Below are 20,466 nucleotides of genomic sequence, written 5' to 3'. Positions count from 1 at the left end.
TTTCTGTGTTCTGAAATAAGTTTCCCGTACCTAATTAATTTTTTTATATTAACGTCAGTTGACTATAATGGAATTTGTATTGTTTACCAATGGCCGCCACATACCTCGACAAACCAGTCTGTAAACAAGCTAATATTTTTGCATAAATTGTGACTGACTAGCACATATTGATAATGGCGTCGTAACTTTGTCATGGCTCGTTAGAGAGCAAAATAGAATCCTATTTCACAAATTTATAAACCATTTGTGATTGGTCTATCGGTAAAAACAAGATGGCTTACAACGAGCCGAGTAGTCCCGCAGTAATAGCATATAGATCCGGAAGAAAGTTTTACGGCCAGGATCAATGTCCGATCATGGGAACCAAACCGAGAAAGAAGGTAATTAACTAATAAAGACAGCCTCCATGCACAAATACATGCATCTGTAATGTAAACAACTCGAGCTAAAATCCAGTCCTCCGTGTATCGTGCTATGCATAATGGTATATTAAATCAGAGACGTATATATATGTGCGTCTCTGGTTAAATATACTGGATTTTTGCTCGAGTTTTTACGTTCAAGATACAAGTGCCCATCCTCCTATTAGACAGAAAATTTCAGTGACTGAAATGATAATTTAATGACGGTTTTCACATTGATCATGGTGTTCATATGAAAAGTTTGTTTGATTATTGATTAATTCTAGAGTCTGTAAAATTTATCCTAGTACACATGTACTATTGTATGTGCTTCAGGAGATAGTGGGTCCATTTTACAATCAAACATGCATTCACGAAAAGTCCTGCACGTGCTTGACAACGTAATATATAGGTACTCTAGCCCAAGGCTAATATATCCCTTTCCAAAACATGTTACAGTTGTCTATCGCATGTTGCTAATAAACATTATGCTATGCCAGAACTCATTCATATTTTGTGTAGAAGTTGAGAGTACAGGTTGCCATACTTCCAACGACTGACAGAGCAAATCTGTTTCTCTGCCAATAGACATTGCTATGACTTTTAAAAGTAGGAAATTAAACCTTTGCAATATGGAATTTAGCTGAAGCTATGAAGATGTGCTTTGTGTACGGTAATAAAAAGGAGACAATGTCCGTTTTGTGGGAAAACACCCTAAAAGTACTCCTTTTCGGCAATACTACTCCTTTTCGTGGTTTACCTCTACTGCAGGACTAGTGGTAATTTCCCTTTAGTTGAGTCGTAGAATATCTGGTTAGAGATTGAAGGGTCACTAGTTTGAATGCCAGAAGTGGCAGGGTGTTTTCATTACTTCTTCCTGTTACAAGTTAGTTGGTACATGTCAATTGTCTGAGTTTAGTTGGGTCTCCAGAATGAACTAGTAGACATTTTAACACAATGTGTAGTAAAGGAGTAAGTCCAACACAGCAAGTTCTTCTTTAAATCTGTATTATAACAGAGCGTTAAGGCAGTTGTGATGGTCCAATCCTTTCTTTCTAAAGAGTTCTGGTCCTTGAGTTTGCCATACTTACCTACCATGGATTAATGTAGAATTTGGGAATACTACTCATTGTGAAAGAATGGGATTTTTTGGGTCATTTTGAGAAATGAAAGAATTTCAGATAGCTCTTTGGGTCACAAATCAAGAGAGGGATAGGGTAAATCTATGTGTCCTACATGAATACTACATGAATAAACTAGGGTAATATTGAGGATAGATTGATATCACTTTTCTAGATAGCATGATTACATAACATGTTTAGTAAAATTATACCAATTAACTCTGTTTTGGAGAAAGTTTTCTCTGCTTTGGGGAAATTTTCCCAGTTTTTGAGTATATTTGCTTGATGAGGACTTTGTTTCACTTGGTGAATTCTACCCTTTTTTTGGTAGTGAAATTTGTCTAGATTAATCCCTGGAACATATGAATTAACAGTTCTTATACAAGATTGATTGTCATGATTTATGGTTCCTGTAATTTTGTAAATAAATCGGCTTCCCAGAAATGTTTACAAATATGTGTTATCTAATCCTAATATTATAGCTCCTGTGTGAACATTACTTCCAGCAAGTGTAACAACAGCCTTGTCAATCATTGTACTTACATACTGTTGGAGTGGGATATTGTTACAACAGAATACAATATTACATGTATTTAGGGATTTATATCATTTAAATGATTTTGAATTAGCTTTTAATATACCATTAAATGTCATCGAATGATAATTTCCTTCATAACAAGTTGAAGTCTCCTTTATCAGGACTGATGTACATCCAGGACTGTCTCATATCATTTAAGATAATGGTATATCACACACCATCATCCTGTTTTAATGGCTTTACATATTAATGTTTATTTGCTGTAACAGGTGTGTGGTATGTCGATATCATTGGAATGTTACATTTTAACATTTGATATATTGATACTGCAAAAAGGTGAATGAATTTAGAGTTAAATGTCTTAAAGTGAAGTTTAATCAGAGAAATAAATTGCTTGAAATGGAGATCACCACACATAATATAACTGCATCAAGATGTCATCTTGATTCAATCAGATGTAGGAAAGATTTCTATTATTCCCATATAAAGAGGTTTATACAGCACATATTTTACTTCTATTGGAAATGAAGGAGAATACCTTAAATTTTAGTGGTTTTTTTTTTTTTTTGTAATTATCAGATAAAGGCAAAAAATCAAATTTAAAAGATAAAAGATATTTGGATAAGAAAATCTGACACAATCACTCAGTTGGTATAGCATGGTATGATCCTAATCCCTTCTGGGAATCTGCCTTGGGGCTCATTTATAGCAGTGTGTGCCAAACTTTTACAGGTCATTTGGGCAGGTAATCAAAGATTTCTACCAGTCCAAAATAAATTTTACAGGTCCGAAAATTGAGTTTTATTTGAACATTACAAATTTTTTTTGTGCAAATTTGAATTTGACTATTCTGTTTTGTCATATTGAAGCTGCTGCATGCTTTTATCCCAGTCTGTCATAGAATTTCTATCTCTCTTTTCCTCGTATGCTTTCCTTTTTTCCTTCATTTCACCAGGTACTAACTTTTGTTTCTACAGAGCGGTACCAGACATTGTTGCTGGATTTATTTGAATTTTTTTTATAGGACATTTGGGCATGTATCTGAAATATTTTACCTGTCCCGAGATATTTTCTTCGGACATGTCTGACTGTCCGACGGAGTTTGGTACGCACTCTTATATAGGAGATGTTTGACAATGTCCCAATGAAGAGTCCCAGAATTGATTACATGTGACACTTACAGCTCGATCCCTACCTGTGGCAACTTTTGTTTCACAGCGGACCTGGTCAGACAAACAGATTTGTATGTTGGCTTGTAAATTTTCATATTAATTATCCTGAATATTTACAGAGGATGACAGTGAAGCGGTGGATTAGTGTGAAACTCGGTGATATAAAGGAATACATACTATATAAAAACTCAGCTGATGTGGCTCATTTCTGTCCAGTCCTGGGATATTTGGTTCTGCTGTATATGCTGTTCTGTAAGTATATTATTGTTAATTACAGTACTGTATTTATCCAGATTGTTACAATGTCAACATTCCAATAATGTCACCTTTACAAGGGAGGTGTGTTGTCTATACTGACTTACATGTCAGTACATTTTTGTTATCATTTTACATATTTTGTGAGGTGTCATTTGTTATAATGTAAATGTATTTTACCATGAACTATCAGATACACAGCAGATGTCAACTGAAGTTCAGCTTTTACTACTTGTGGTGGTTCAACATCTCGTACAACATCACCCGTCATTGTTTGAGAGGACTTGTCTTAGAAGTATGCTGTATTCTTTATGTATCCAGCCTGTTAGAGAGGACTTGTCTAAGAAGTATGCTGTGTTCTTTGTGATTATGTATCCAACCTGTTTGAGAGGACTTGTCTTAGAAGTATGCTGTATTCTTTGAGATGATTTTGTATCCAGCCTGTTTGAGAGGACTTGTCTTAGAAGTATGCTGTGTTCTTTGAGATGATTTTATATTCAGCCTGTTTGAGAAGACTTGTTTTAGAAGTATGCTGTATTCTTTATGTATCCAGCCTGTTTGAGATGACTTGTCTTAGAAGTATGCTGTATTCTTTATGATTATGTATCCAGCCTGTTTGAGAGGACTTGTCTTATAAGTATGCTGTATTCTTTATGATTATGTATCCAGCCTGTTTGAGAGGACTTGTCTTATAAGTATGCTGTATTCATTATGATTCTGTATCCATCCTGTTTGAGAGGACTTGTCTTAGAAGTATGCTGTATTCTTTATGATTATGTATCCAGCCTGTTTGAGAGGACTTGTCTTATAAGTATGCTGTATTCTTTATGATTATGTATCCAGCCTGTTTGAGAGGACTTGTCTTAGAAGTATGCTGTATTCATTATGATTCTGTATCCATCCTGTTTGAGAGGACTTGTCTTAGAAGTATGCTGTATTCTTTATGATTATGTATCCAGCCTGTTTGAGAGGTCTTGTCTTAGAAGTATGCTGTATTCATTATGATTTTGTATCCAGCCTGTTTGAGAGGACTTGTCTTAGAAGTATGCTGTATTCTTTGAGATGATTAATGTATCCAGCCTGTTTGAGAGGACTTGTCTTAGAAGTATGCTGTATTCTTTATGTATCCAGCCTGTTAGAGAGGACTTGTCTAAGAAGTATGCTGTATTCTTTGAGATGATTTTATATCCAGCCTGTTTGAGAGGACTTGTCTTAGAAGTATGCTGTATTCTTTGTGATTATGTATCCAGCCTGTTTGAGAGGACTTGTCTTAGAAGTATGCTGTATTCTGTTTGAGAGGACTTGTCTTATAAGATGATTTTATATCCAGCCTGTTTGAGAGGACTTGTCTTAGAAGTATGCTGTATTCTTTGAGATGATTAATGTATCCAGCCTGTTTGAGAGGACTTGTCTGAGAAGTATGCTGTGTTCTTTGAGATGATTTTGTATCCAGCAATTGGAACAGCCGTTGCTCTGTAATGTGAGAATGAGTAGCACTGATGATCATTTGCTATATGTTTATTACTGTTGCTATGGAGTGTATCACAAAGAGTGAAGAGTTCCAAAAATTTATGAGCAGCGTTAACACTACTGGGAAAGTTGTGCTAGCACATCCTTTTCTCAGGTACTTGTAACTAAACTGGACACTTGAGTGGAATCTGCATTCAAAATAATGAACAGTGATATGTGGAAGCAGTTTTAAAATTTTCAGGTTAATATTTTACTGTGTGTTTATTCATTGAAAATTGTTCTGTTACTGGAAATCTGGCTGATTATGATATTATCTACAGCAAGTTACAGCTGCTCGTATATAAGGCTCTGAATTCTTTCTAATACATTTGTAATTACCAGCTCGGACTAATGGGATTAATTGAAAAGGTTGCATTGGTAAAACAGTAACATGTGACCTGTGGGAAGTAACAGTAACATGTGACCTGTGGGAAGTAACAGTAACATGTGACCTGTGGGAAGTAACAGTAACATGTGATATAGGCTTATATCAACCACATATCACAGTAACATGTGACCTGTCGAAAGGAACAGTAACATGCGACCTGTCAGAAAGAACAGTAACATGTGACCTGTCAGAAGTAACAATAACATGTGACCTGTCAGAAGGAACAATAACATGTGACCTGTCAGAAGGAACAGTAACATGTGACCTGTCAGAAGGAACAGTAACATGTGACCTGTCAGAAGTAACAGTAACATGTGACCTGTCAGAAGGAACAGTAACATGTGACCTGTCAGAAGGAACAGTAACAGCGTTATGTGGTGTATATAGGCTTATATCAACCATATATCACAGTAACATGTGACCTGTCGGAAGGAACAGTAACATGTGACCTGTCAGAAGGAACAGTAACATGTGACCTGTCAGAAGTAACAATAACATGTGACCTGTCAGAAGGAACAGTAACAGCGTTATGTGGTGTATATAGGCTTATATCAACCATATATCACAGTAACATGTGACCTGTCGGAAGTAACAGTAACATGTGACCTGTCGGAAGGAACAGTAACATGTGACCTGTCAGAAGTAACAATAACATGTGACCTGTCAGAAGGAACAGTAACATGTGACCTGTCGGAAGGAACAGTAACATGTGACCTGTCAGAAGTAACAGTAACATGTGACCTGTCAGAAGTAACAGTAACATGTGACCTGTCGGAAGGAACAGTAACATGTGACCTATCGGAAGTAACAGTAACATGTGACCTATCGGAAGGAACAGTAACATGTGACCTGTCAGAAGTAACAATAACATGTGACCTGTCAGAAGGAACAATAACATGTGACCTGTCGGAAGTAACAGTAACATGTGACCTGTCGGAAGGAACAGTAACATGTGACCTTTCAGAAGTAACAGTAACATGTGACCTGTCGGAAGGAACAGTAACATGTGACCTATCGGAAGGAACAGTAACATGTGACCCGTGGGAAGTAACAGTAACATGTGACCTGTCGGAAGTAACAGTAACATGTGACCTGTCAGAAGTAACAGTAACATGTGACCTGTGGGAAGTAACAGTAAAATGTGACCTGTGGGAAGTAACAGTAAAATGTGACCTGTGGGAAGTAACAATAACAACATAATATGGTGCATATAGGCTTATATCAACCACATATCACAGTAACATGTGACCTGTGGGAAGTAACAGTAACATGTGACCTGTGGGAAGTAACAATAACATGTGACCTGTGGGAAGTAACAGTAACACGTCACCTGTCAGAAGGAACAATAACATGTGACTTGCCAGAAGGAACAGTAACATGTGACCTGTCAGAAGTAACAGTAACATGTGACCTGTCAAGAAGGAACAGTAACATGTGACCTGTCAGAAGGAACAGTAACATGTGACCTGTTGGAAGGAACAGTAACATGTGACCTGTAGGAAGTAACAGTAACATGTGACCTGTCGGAAGGAACAGTAATAGCATAATGTGGTGTATATAGGCTTATATCAACCACATATCACAGTAACATGTGACCTGTCGAAAAGAACAGTAACATGTGACCTGTCAGAAGGAACAGTAACATGTGACCTGTTGGAAGTAACAGTAACATGTGACCTGTGGGAAGTAACAGTAACAGCGTTATGTGGTGTATATAGGCTTATATCAACCATATATCACAGTAACATGTAACCTGTCGGAAGGAACAGTAACATGTGACCTGTCGGAAGGAACAGTAACATGTGACCTGTCGGAAGGAAAAGTAATATGTGACCTGTCAGAAGTAACAATAACATGTGACCTGTCGGAAGGAACAGTAACATGTGACCTATCGGAAGTAACAGTAACATGTGACCTGTCAGAAGTAACAGTAACATGTGACCTGTCAGAAGTAACAGTAACATGTGACCTGTCGGAAGGAACAGTAACATGTGACCTATATAAGTAACAGTAACATGTGACCTATCGGAAGGAACAGTAACATGTGACCTGTCAGAAGTAACAATAACATGTGACCTGTCAGAAGGAACAATAACATGTGACCTGTCGGAAGTAACAGTAACATGTGACCTATCGGAAGGAACAGTAACATGTGACCCGTGGGAAGTAACAGTAACATGTGACCTGTCGGAAGTAACAGTAACATGTGACCTATCGGAAGGAACAGTAACATGTGACCCGTGGGAAGTAACAGTAACATGTGACCTGTCGGAAGTAACAGTAACATGTGACCTGTCAGAAGTAACAGTAACATGTGACCTGTGGGAAGTAACAGTAAAATGTGACCTGTGGGAAGTAACAGTAAAATGTGACCTGTGGGAAGTAACAATAACAACATAATATGGTGCATATAGGCTTATATCAACCACATATCACAGTAACATGTGACCTGTGGGAAGTAACAGTAACATGTGACCTGTGGGAAGTAACAATAACATGTGACCTGTGGGAAGTAACAGTAACACGTCACCTGTCAGAAGGAACAATAACATGTGACTTGCCAGAAGGAACAGTAACATGTGACCTGTCAGAAGTAACAGTAACATGTGACCTGTCGGAAGTAACAGTAACATGTGACCTGTCGGAAGTAACAGTAACATGTGACCTGTCAGAAGGAACAGTAACATGTGACCTGTTGGAAGGAACAGTAACATGTGACCTGTAGGAAGTAACAGTAACATGTGACCTGTCGGAAGGAACAGTAATAGCATAATGTGGTGTATATAGGCTTATATCAACCACATATCACAGTAACATGTGACCTGTCGAAAAGAACAGTAACATGTGACCTGTCAGAAGGAACAGTAACATGTGACCTGTTGGAAGTAACAGTAACATGTGACCTGTGGGAAGTAACAGTAACAGCGTTATGTGGTGTATCAGGGTTTTCCATAAGAGCCGGTTGCGGGCCAATTTGACCGGCTACTTTGATCATTTGGCCGCCTACACCAATCCATTTCCGTAATAATGTTCCGTACACGACTACAGGTACACGGCAGGCCAGCCTCCTACTTTCACTACACAGCCTACTACTAACAAAATTATTGAAAACCCTGGTGTATATAGGCCTATAACAATCATTTCGTCATCTCAGAAATTTGACAGGCTTCTTTTGAAGAATTTGAATACTTTAGAATGAACATAGTATGATTATATAATGTAATCCAGTGTAGGTTCTCATCAGCTAACTGACTAGTCAAACTAGGTAAGATATAGACATATTTACTAGTATTTATTTGTTATAGAAGTATTCAAAACTAGAAAAGTGTTAAGTTGTATGTAGGTACAACAACTCTATATGCTTGTTTATAGTTCAAGGGAAAGAATACTTTACAGATTTTGTGATTTTGATATTTTGCTATTTTGAAAGGGTCACTGAATTCACAACAACTACAAACCTAAAAGGAATTCCTGATATAGAAGCTGACTGTTGTGTATCTTTCGGTCTTTCTGATAATTTGTTCCTACGTCTGCTGCCAAAATTAGGATTTTTTTCTTGATTAGTTTTGTGAGGAAAATATTATCACAGTTATTATTATTACAGTATTGTTATCATATTTTTAATTTTCTCTTGTAGTTCAGCTTCATGGGTTCATTCCAGACAACTGGGAATCAACAAAGGTGACTATTCACACAACAGACTGCCTCAACCTATATCATGTATCATGTTGTAGTGTTTGAATTTCCATGAGGGAGATTTTGTGTTACAATTTTCTTAAGCTAACATGGATCACTTCCTTGAAGGACAACAAAACATTTTCTGTTAAGGCCACTTGGTTGCATTTATAAATCTTCATCTTTTAATAAATTTTAGGAATAACTGAAAAAGGAATTTATTCAAATTTAATGTCATGCTAAAACTATCTATATCTGAGCAATGAATCTCAGTATTTTACTGACCAGAAGGGTCAGGATGGCTTATAGCCACCTTATTTAGTCCTTCTTCGTTGACTGGTGTAAACTTCGCATTTGAATGACTTCTTCTCATTAACCATAAAGCACATACTGATACTGATATTAGGCCTGTAGCATGCTTGGATGAAGCACTAACATGTTTGTTCAAATGAAGGGCTACTTACAAGATCACAGGGGTCAAATGTGTTAAAATATTTACCAAGTAAATGACTTCTAGTCTTGTAACCCTAAAGGCCAGGGTGCTGATATTGGGCATGTAGCATGCTGGAATGAAGGGCTGCCAAGTTTGTTAAAATGAATGACCTTTCACTTTCATGGTCAAAGGGGTCAAATATAGTTCTCTTGTTTGACTTTGCTGTTAAGATAATTAGATAACTTCTTAGTAATACTACTGTTATATACACCTTAGAAAATAATTGAAATTCATTATAAATTTGATTTATTAGTGTCATTAGAATCTGTATCGTAATAGTTGTGAATGTTGTACTGTGATATACAGTGGGAACTGTTACATTGACGATATTTTCTTTTCAGATGTATATACCTCCTACACCAGTTCCTCAAGAAGACATCGGCAATATGGAGGACCTCAAGGATGGTATAACATTTGTCACAGCTTACTTTGATCTTGGTACTTTTAAAAAAGGATCGATGGTATTCAAATACTTTGGAAAACACACGTATATGAATTGGATGGCTGCATATTCAAAATTCAACAACTCTGTGATTTTTTTTACGGATTCATCTGATATGGAAGATTTGTTTCGTGATATCAGAAAACAGTTTCCTAGCCATATGACACGCGTTATCAGAATAGAACAGGACAAATTATGGTCATTCAGATTAGCCCCACAGATTAAACAGATATATTTGCAGCCAGGGTATCCGAAATACCCCCCAAACACTGTCAAGGAAAAATACCCCTGTGCTATGCATGTGAAATATGAAGCCCTTGAAATGGTGATTCGCCAAAAACTATATGATACCAAACATTTAGCGTGGATTGATATAGGATATTTTCGTGATAAAGAGACAAAAACATTTACATTAGAAACGCCTGATGATTTTAAAGATGACCATATAGCTTTCATGCAAATAGATAAATTTTATGAAGGTCTATTATCTCGAGATGTGATATGGAACAATATGGTTTGGATAGCTGGTGGAATGTTCCTCGGTCGACCTGATTATCTGTTAACCTTCATAGCTGATTACAAACGTGCTGTGGAGAGCTTGATAGCAGAGAAACTGATGAGTACTGATCAACAAATCTTGTATATCATGTATTCCAAGCAGACACACATAGGTGCACGTGTACCCATCCAAGTATATTACCACAAATGTCGTTGTGACTGGTTTTTCTTAGGTACTCTCTGTCGTTATGTCTGGGAGAAGAAACACTGGTATCGTCCACGTTTAGGCTATTTTTTGTCATTGGCTCTGTGATTAGTCCGTCCCTAGTGACTATGATGTTCTGTTAGTTGTTCGATGGAAGGTGTTTTCCATCCTGAATTTTAGTTGAGGATGTCTCTTGTAACCAACTCTTTGGGTTTCCTTTGTAGTCCTGAATCAAATTAATTGTTAATTGAGCAATTAATGTTTGTGGATTTGGTCTCCAAGACAGGAAAGTTATTAAGGCATCAAATTTATATTTTCATTTCATGTCAGACTTTAGACTGAAATTCTGAAGGCTCATTGAAGCTTGAAGAAAACATGAAAATGAGCTTCATTGACCTGCTTTGAAAAGAAAAAAAATTATGATTCCTTTTTATATAAAATTTTCATTAGTTTCAAACACTGATAAATCAAAGAGCTGCAGCAAGTGTAGTTTTTATTCACCATTCAAATCATTATTATTATCATTGCTACCATATTTTACTGTTTGCTTGTTTTTGGTTGGTTGGTTGTTTGGTTGGTTGCTTCTCTGTGAACTCTCAGGCTCATTTTGAGGTGGGGGTCTCCATACAGCTGCCTTCCTGAATACAGTGGCAGCCCCTATCTAGAGTGATTGGGTAAATGTCTTTGCTAAGACAGCACAGGACAGCACAGTGTATGATCTTACAATTAGAAAAGCAAATTGCCATGGATAAGGAGTTAACCTTGAGATTTAACCTTGAGATCTTCACTGAAGGTCACTGACTTCAGGTCATTTAATGTCATTGTTTATATACAAGTATAAGAATTAGGGTCATTGTTTATATACAAGTGTAAGAATTAGGGTCATTGTTTATATACAAGTATAAGAATTAGGGTCATTGTTTATATACAAGTATAAGAATTAGGGTCATTGTTTATATACAAGTATAAGAATTAGGGTCATTGTTGGTAGAGAACTCCCATTGTTTTGATCTATGTTAAAATTAATGTAGCTAGAAATACAGGGAATCATTCAATGGCCAGTATTAGAATGTGCATGTAGAGCAGGAAAAAGTAAAAAAATGATGTGAAATAGCTTTAATACATGTCAGGAAAAAGAGAAGATACAGAATGTGAATGTGGCCTTTGTAGACACTAGAGGCTTTTATACACTTGGTGCTTCAGTATATCCTGTAGATAATGCTCATCACCATATCATTGTCAATATCTTCATCCGTTTGTCATTCTGCTGACAGGGGGATTTAAGGTGGAGTTTTACAAAGGTGAAAGTTTAGAAAGGAAAAATTTACCTACAATAAGTTATTTTCTATGTTGTGAATGTTATATCATGTGATATGCTATGTAATGCTATTTCTCATGTCGTCTCTCATATTGTTTGAATTCCTATCTAACTCATGTAATCCCACTGTTATACCTATTCTTTTTTAATCCATCTATTATCCAGTGAATCTGCCCATTTTGTAGTGTGGTTTTACCCTTTTTCCCAGTCAGAAATTGATAGTGATATAAGATAGACAATGATGTTATGTCATGAATTAAAAGTGGAGCAACAAAATGTCTACCTCCATTTGATATTGTCCTCCACATTTTATTTTAAAACCTGTCAAAATGTAACATTTTTGAAATATATGATAAAAAGTACCATAATTTGTTTTATTTTCATGAGATTTTGTGAAACTCATTTCAAAGTTTTTTATTTGGTCCCCATAGCTCACAAAAAAATTAAAAAAGCTTCTTAGACTCATTTCATAAAATTGACTATGAAAAGAATTTTTTTTTAATATCCAAAGTATATATATTATATATTCTGTAAGTTAATTTTATCTTGTGATTCCGGTAGTCATAGTCATTATATTGTCATTCCAATTTATCATCAGGTGATGTTATAGGATGTATTTATTCCTTAAGCCATGTGATTCCTGTAATAATATATTACTTTTTGAATGGTTCAGTGTTTATTCTGCATAATTGTTCTTAATTAAGGTGGCATCCTGTGATATCATGAATTTAATTGATGAAAATAATTTACATTTGGAGAATATTTACTACATGTTATTGACCTTAATTTTTCTGGCTGACATATATTTTCAGATTTTCTTTTTGTTTTTGTTAAAAATATACTGGAACTGTTTCAATTTTTTCTTTCTATATTGTTCCTATTTCAATATGCATGGAAAAGCACTCAAAACATGCACTTTAATGTCAGAGATGGGAAAGACCTGTCAGGATTTTGTTAAACTTCAGAGTCAAGGATTAAAGTATGAAAATGTCTACTTGAAATTTGAAAAAAAAACCAAACTACTGTTGGGATCAGACACAACATGTATCTATTTGTGATGATTGTATTTTGATATCGGGATGATATATGATAGTCACATGACCTTCAATTTCTTGTCCAATGTTTATTTTATCTACTTGCAACATTTTGGCATTTCTATTGGGAAGATATTGTAAATAGACTTTAAAGTCATGGAAAGAAATGAACATGAAGAGATTTTCTAATGTCTGATCATAGTGTGAGAGGGTATTGTAAAGAATCATAAGGAAAAAGACATTCTAACTGCTTCTGTAGTATAGTTATCACAAGTTCTCAGTTTATACATTAAGAAGATGTTTTATGTTATGGTTGAATATCATTTGACTTCATTAGATCAAAAATTGCATTTTAGATTTTAAAGTACTGATCAAAAGTGTAGGAAAGGTTCATATAGCATTTTCCTTCATTGAAGTTGGTAAGGATATGGCCTAAAGTTGGTCAGGATATGGCCAAAAGATGGTCAGGATATGGCCTAAAGTTGGTCAGGATATGCCCAAAAGATGGTCAGGATATGGCCTAAAGATGGTCAGGATATGGCCTAAAGTTGGTCAGGATATGGCCTAAAGATGTCAGGATATGGCCTGAAGTTGGTCAGGATATGGCCTAAAGTTGGTGAGGATATGGCATAAAGATGGTCAGGATATGGCCAAAAGATGGTCAGGATATGGCCTAAAGATGGTCAGGATATGGCCAAAAGATGGTCAGGATATGGCCTAAAGGTGGTCATGGTATGACCTGATGGTGGTCAGAATATGGCCTAAAGATGTCAGGATATGGCCTGAAGGTGGTCAGGATATGGCTATCATCAGGTTGACCTAACAAAATCAAGTGAGAGTGGGGAGTGCTTTTAATCAATAATTTTTGAACGTATGAATGTTAAAAAAAATTAATGATAATTTAAAAGATTAAGAGTTTGGTATTGAAAAAGCTATGTTAAGTTATGTTGATAAGATATTGACAGCCACTGAATAATTCCAATTCAAAACAAAATAATGTATATGTGAAGAAGCTTTTAACTGATGAAATTCTGTTGATCTTACACACGGAATGGTGGATCACTACTTTATATTAGTGTGTGTATGTGTGTGTGCGAGGGTGTGCATGCATGTGTGTGTGTGTGAGCGTGAGTGTGTGTGCATGTGTGTGTGTGTGTGTGTGTGCGTGTGTGTGCGAGGGTGTGCATGTGTGTGCATGCATGTGTGTGTGTGTGAGCGTGCGAGGGTGTGTGTGTGTGTGTGCGTGCGTGTGTGTGTCTGTGTGCATGGGTGTGTGTGTGTGCATGTGTGTGTGCGTGCGTGTGCATGTGCATGCATGTGAGGGTGTGCATGCTTGTGTTTGTGTGTGTGCGTGCGTTTTTTATAATCATTTTACACTAATTGCACACATCATTGCAGCCCAAAGTACAAAACTTTCAAGTATCCTTTCTCTTTCTTCATGTGATCAATAACCATACAATAGAGCTAACAAGTAGTAGCACCTTTATGTTGTTTGACACAGTCTTTCTATAGCCAACTTATAACCTTTTTTCCTTTGATTTACTAAAACTTGGAAAATAAATAGATTTTTCATGAAAGTGAAAACAACAGATGTATGTTTTTTATCTTATATTCTTCTCAATGACAATTCATCCTCAAAATTAGCTGAAAATAAAAACCTTTGAATTAACATTTATAGTACAGAATTAGGTCCTAATCTGTTACGATAGATCAGTATTTCCCAGCCAACTGTTGCTATTCTGGCCTAATTATTACAGTTTTCTTGCAAAGTTACACTGTTCTGATTTTATTGATATTTTTTTTTCTTTTGTGAAAGATTCTGCATTTTTTTGTGTTTTTGAGAGATTTGATCCAAGCTAGTTAATTGTAGATACATGTAATTTTTGTATGTATTACATTACAATCAGATTACGAGTTCAAAGTAAATAGATGTGCTAGCTAGTTTAGATAATTCTGAGTGTGGATAATAGAAGTCTTTTCCTGTGTTTCCTCAGGCAATATTCCCAAGCATGGCATGAAGCCCATCTATATATTTTACTGTTATATCTGAGTAAAGAAAAATTGCTATTTCATTTTTCCTTCAGTGAGCCTTCCTCACCAAAAGCCAGATTTACTCTGTGATCTGGTTTCTCTAAACTGTATGTATATGTAAACTTCATTTCACTGCCAATTGTTTTACCCTGCATTCTCCTACGTTTCACTTTTCCCGTTATTTTACCACACGTCTTTTGTGTATTAGTTGTCACACAGTTCTGGTTGAGATTCAGCACAATGTATTCATATCTCTTGTACATTTGCATAATACTGTTACAGGTTTTACTTTTGTTCTGCTGGTAATTTTTCTCAGACCTCTATACATAATTTTTATGTTTGGTGATTTCAAAGCCATAAATAGCATCACCTATGAAAATGGGTACATACTATTTAATATGACTCCCTGCTGAAAATCACGTACCATGGTAATATTCACAAGTAGAGGTAATTCTGTCTGTAATGCAGATTTTTGCTTACATTTTCAGATTTCCAACCTGTTCATGTTTTTATTTATTTAGGTGTTTTCCCCAATAAAGTACATAATATTCTCTGACAATATTCTCCACTCTGAATCATTCCATGCTGTGTTATTTTGCGAACCTCAACCAGATGTACTTTTATTCCAGAACTTCGAAGATTGTATTTATACAAAAACCTGTTATTTTATAACTATAAACATATCACATATGTACGAACAAAATGTATGTTTGTGGCCAAAATGTATATGTTGTGTATATGATTATATATGTACTTCTGTATTTTGATCAATACATTGATGACAGGTAGAGTAAGCTGTTATTTATTCACATTTTAAACACATTATATCTTGTTGTGTATGTATACAACCATGTCAGAAATATTGTAAAATACATATATAATAACACCGGTTATGTGAAAAATTCATGTCCTGATAATGTCATGATTGGTAGTGATAAGTATACCACCTAAATAAGTCTGGCTCCAAGCGAAACTTATTGTAGAGTGTTCACTTATTTTTCAGAAATGCATTTTATATAAATAGAACATTTTCTATTTGGGTTGAAGGAATAGAGAATAATAATAATAATAATAATAATAATAGTCTTTATTTATACTTGATAACAGAATGAGTCAAAGACTCGTCTGCCTTCTGGTCAAGTATACATAAAATGTACAATAATTACAAAAAAAATTTATGAATCTCCTTAAATAATTCGATATCACTCTCCCGTCAAATAATTTCTTGTAATAATTCAATATTACATCGATCCTATCTGTACGTATTAGTTAAAATGTTTTGATGTTGGTAATTTTTAAGTGTTTTGGTTAACTAAAATTTCTAGAGAGTGCGTTATCAGAAACATTTCCTCAATGCATGTTCAATTGAAACAGGTAATCACCCAGAGTTTATTTTGTATACACGGAATCAAGAAAATTCTCAAGTTCCTACGAAATCCGTCCTGTTATTTTCTAGAAGAATGAGAGGAAACATAAGTCCAAGATATATATATATATATACACTGAAAAGAATGATTGTAAATATCAAATATTCTTCTTACCAGCACATTTATTGCTCTGTACTTCCAAAATAGTTTACTGGTTGAAATAAAATTTACTTTTTGTTTTCAATTATGATCAAGTGTTCAGTAATGGATAGATAATAAAGAAACTTCAAACTTATTTAGTTTATCACAAGCCTTACGGAAATCTTTCCAAAATGGATTGCAGCAGATGGTTTCACACAATTGTATATATTCCCTTCCACAACTGTACAACTTTTTAAAATCTTTAGTTGACCTAAAGATCAAATTTCATTTGCCAGAGGACCTAAGTAGTGTTCTTACCCAGCTTAGCTGTAAAGAATGGTTACAAACATATAAGTTAATTATTATAAGTCTGCCACCTATATTGTATAATAAGATCTTATTTAATCTTATGACAATGACCATTCCATAGAAAATCAGTAAGAAACTGAACTTAGTGATATGTTTCTCTGTTGGATTTGAGTAAAAATTATGATTATGTTGACATAATGGTATTTTTTCAATTTTTTTTGTGTGCTAATTTATAACATTAAAATATAAGATTTGATGGTTTTACATAATGGTGATTAAAATGAAATATTAAAATCTTAACATCTTGTTTGCTTCATGTGTATTTTTCAGAAATTCATTTGGTGTTGGTGATAAAAGTGTTAGGGGTAGTACATACAAGAGAGGGTGAATGAGGTGATTTTGACACCGAGAAGAAACATTTATTGCTCCACTATCACTGGATCAATCCCATGGTCCTAAGCCATTCCTTAGTCCTTCAGAACTACGGGACGTTATTGACGACTGTTTTGGATTGTGACAGTTCTTATTTGTAATCACTTTTCTTGTCGGAAATTAAATCTGATAGATCCTTTTTAAGTTTAGATTGTTAGGCATAATTTGGTTCCATATTTTGGCAATTAAATTTTGAACAAATGGACTTATAAGTGTAATCTCAATCTTTGTTAACGCAGCTTTCGAGAATTGTAAAATATAGACTTTCTTTGTCATTACTCCTCCAGAAAATTCAGCTTGATATTGAGTTGGCTAAAACTTGCTTACTCCCTTCAAATGGGGACAACTCGGCTACTTCATTGTTACACGTTTAAAACAAAACATGTTAAGTAGTAGAACTTGGCTGCGGAAAAAGTAGGGAAACTATAACTTAAAAATATACATCGATATCTCTTTAGAACACTTCTGAGAACTTTTCCCAATGCTAACAATATCTTCCTGTCATCGTTTCTAAGGAAGTGGATATTTGAGTCCAATCCTTTCTTGGGAACGTGCACGGGTATCACCTGGTATGTAAATGTGTGCATCCTGTTAACTTGATTCTGTCTATTTTTTATGGTAATTCGGTATGGTGTATCGCAGTGGGTTTAAAAATCAAAGGATTTGCTTCCGATATATAAATATCAGCAATTTTTAAAGAAAATTTTCAGGGGTGTCAAGACTGCCATTAAAAAAATGAGATCCATTACTAAAAGATATCTTATGTACTCAACATGTTGATGAAATCTGGACTTACACGTATCTGAATGAGAAAATTTATTGAATTTTGTCAAGTGCACCTCCCCGTCCAGATTTTTTCTTTACTTTTGATCTCTTCAGATTTCCTCCGTCTCCTCCTAGGCTACAATGTTTAGGTCCTAGACATCACGTGACGTGTCCGAGAAGGACGAAACAGCTGTAGGATGCATTTTAATTCATTATCTGCTGCATTCTATTCTCAATTTGTATTGATAGGTGTTTTTCACTTTTTGTGTTTTTTGCAATCTTGGGGTCAAATAAGAACTTATGTCAAGGACAAATGTTATAAACTTTAAAAAGAGCCGATAACAACTTGATATTGCAAAAAAATGATATTACTAGACGTTTTGCTTAAACCTAGAATTAGTATTTATTTATTGATAATGGTAATTATCAAAATCATAAAACCATCTTATAATAATGTATGGTGAATTACGTAGTTGTAGAGGGCAATAGAAATTGATTTTGTCGATTTCCGGGTTTTTATTTTTTTCCGGAAATACATTCAGTTATATGTAAACTTGTAGTAATAAAATCTATATCCATTTTTCTCTCCAGATAATAGTGAAATAATTTCAATCTTAGTTAAATTATTTTAAATCTTAAAGGAAGAGTCTCACGTAAATCTAATAGTCTTATTGTTTCATTATCTCACGTGATATTTTTTATAAACTTATGATCCCTGTGATATTCACAAAAACAAAAACAAAAAAATAAATAAATAACATCCGCGATCCCTTTAACTTTACTGACTCGGAACATGAAGCTCACGGAAACGTTATTCTATTTAGGAGATGGCTTGGAGACAAGTAGGTCATTTAATTGAATATTGAGAATGCCCCAACAGTACTATTCAAAGGTAGCGATGACCAAAACTAACTCTTTATAGAACAAACCAACCGTATCATTTCGGTATCGTATCGCTTTCTTCTGTATAAAATCAAGATAGAGCCTATTGGATTAAAATTGTGTTTCCCGTTCAGTTAATGGGTAATAGTTCAATCTATGTGTATTACTGCATTATCTTTTGATCTATAAAACCTGGTGTACTTTTTCACAATTGAGTTCAATGTAAACTTCAAATAAAGCCAAGTATCACAATAAATATTGAATACTATTGCCCCCAAATGTTGGCTTTAACACGGTGAAGGTGTTGCGTAAGGGGAACAAACTTGTACAATTAACCATCAGGAGAAAACGGTGATCCCGGAAGTTATGATAAGTTTAATAACACACGCTATTTAATTCGTAAAAAAAGGACATATGGTTTTGTCTACTGAAGACTTTTATACGATCAAATTAGAATATAGTAAATAAACACTGTAATACATTTCCGATGGTCAAAGTGACGAAACACAGTAATAAAATCAATGACGTCACATCTAAAAGACGTACGACTTCGAACTAAGAAGTCTCACTGGCGTCATGTTGAAAACAAAGATATGAGAATGAGATATTGAGGAAATTCTTTACCTGGAGTTTAAGGCCATATATAACGTTGTATATTTCTCTCTCAGGGAGAAAAAAATATTTACTTGCTGACAAATCCGCTCTCCTTTTGTTCCAACTACACATCAATTGTAAGGTTTCATCCTCGGTATATTTCCACTTGGTTTTTGAACGTTTACAATATTTAACGGTTCAGAGAGAACGACGGAGCAGGACCCTAGTATCTGTACCACTACATTCACTATATATATAAACAATTACACGGGTCACTGATTACATATCGTTTTGAACTACATTATTTACGTTATCCGAATGTTCAGGCAATAACAATCACATTCTGTCTCTGGATCAACAGGTCACGAGCCTTTAAAAAGGAGCTACACCAACCATACATGTTGGATTCATATTCTAAGTTTGTGTACATCCTTTGTAATAGATATGATATCGTATGTAATACATATATATACCTCATATACTATATATCTTTATAATAAATTTCTACTATCTATATTGTGTATCTCAAGCAGATTAAGATTACAAAGGGATCGTTCGTACAACCTTGTATGATCCACATTTAATCTCTCTCATTGAATCTTCTCCCTTCTTGTTCCTCTTATTTGCTCTTAAATACGTGTTGTTTGAGAATACCTGTCGAGAAATAGTGATAGCCTAATAGTATTTAATTGTTATATCCCAAATTGTTGCCAGTCAGCCATGTTATTATTTTCATAAGTTCTAAAGTGAACAATGAACGAGATGGCTTGGAGACAAGTAGGTCATTTAATTAAATATTGAGAATGAACCATACAGTACTATTCATAGGTCGCGATAACCAAAACTCACTGTCAACATCGAAAGTGGCCGCCTGTCTTCCTCTTGTTTTTCTGTAT

At 35.0% G+C, this 20,466-nt stretch overlaps 1 protein-coding gene across 1 annotated transcript; it reads left to right on the top strand.

The window, feature by feature from the left end:
* The first annotated feature begins 322 nt into the window (after nt 1-322).
* On the top strand, nt 323-11,066 carry LOC132553705 (uncharacterized). The gene is made up of 4 exons (XM_060217974.1): nt 323-380; nt 3,352-3,484; nt 9,022-9,065; nt 9,894-11,066. Exons 1-4 carry the CDS (start codon nt 357-359, stop codon nt 10,803-10,805), a joined length of 1,113 nt encoding a protein of 370 aa, XP_060073957.1. The 5' UTR covers nt 323-356; the 3' UTR covers nt 10,806-11,066.
* Nucleotides 11,067-20,466: the final 9,400 nt, after the last annotated feature.

The sequence above is a fragment of the Ylistrum balloti genome, unplaced genomic scaffold, assembly GCF_031769215.1.
Source record: "Ylistrum balloti isolate Yb309-2 unplaced genomic scaffold, AGI_CSIRO_Ybal_v1 Utg370344, whole genome shotgun sequence".
In the NCBI taxonomy this organism is placed as follows: Eukaryota; Metazoa; Mollusca; class Bivalvia; order Pectinida; family Pectinidae; genus Ylistrum; species Ylistrum balloti.
This window is presented reverse-complemented; position numbering and strand designations above follow the sequence as displayed.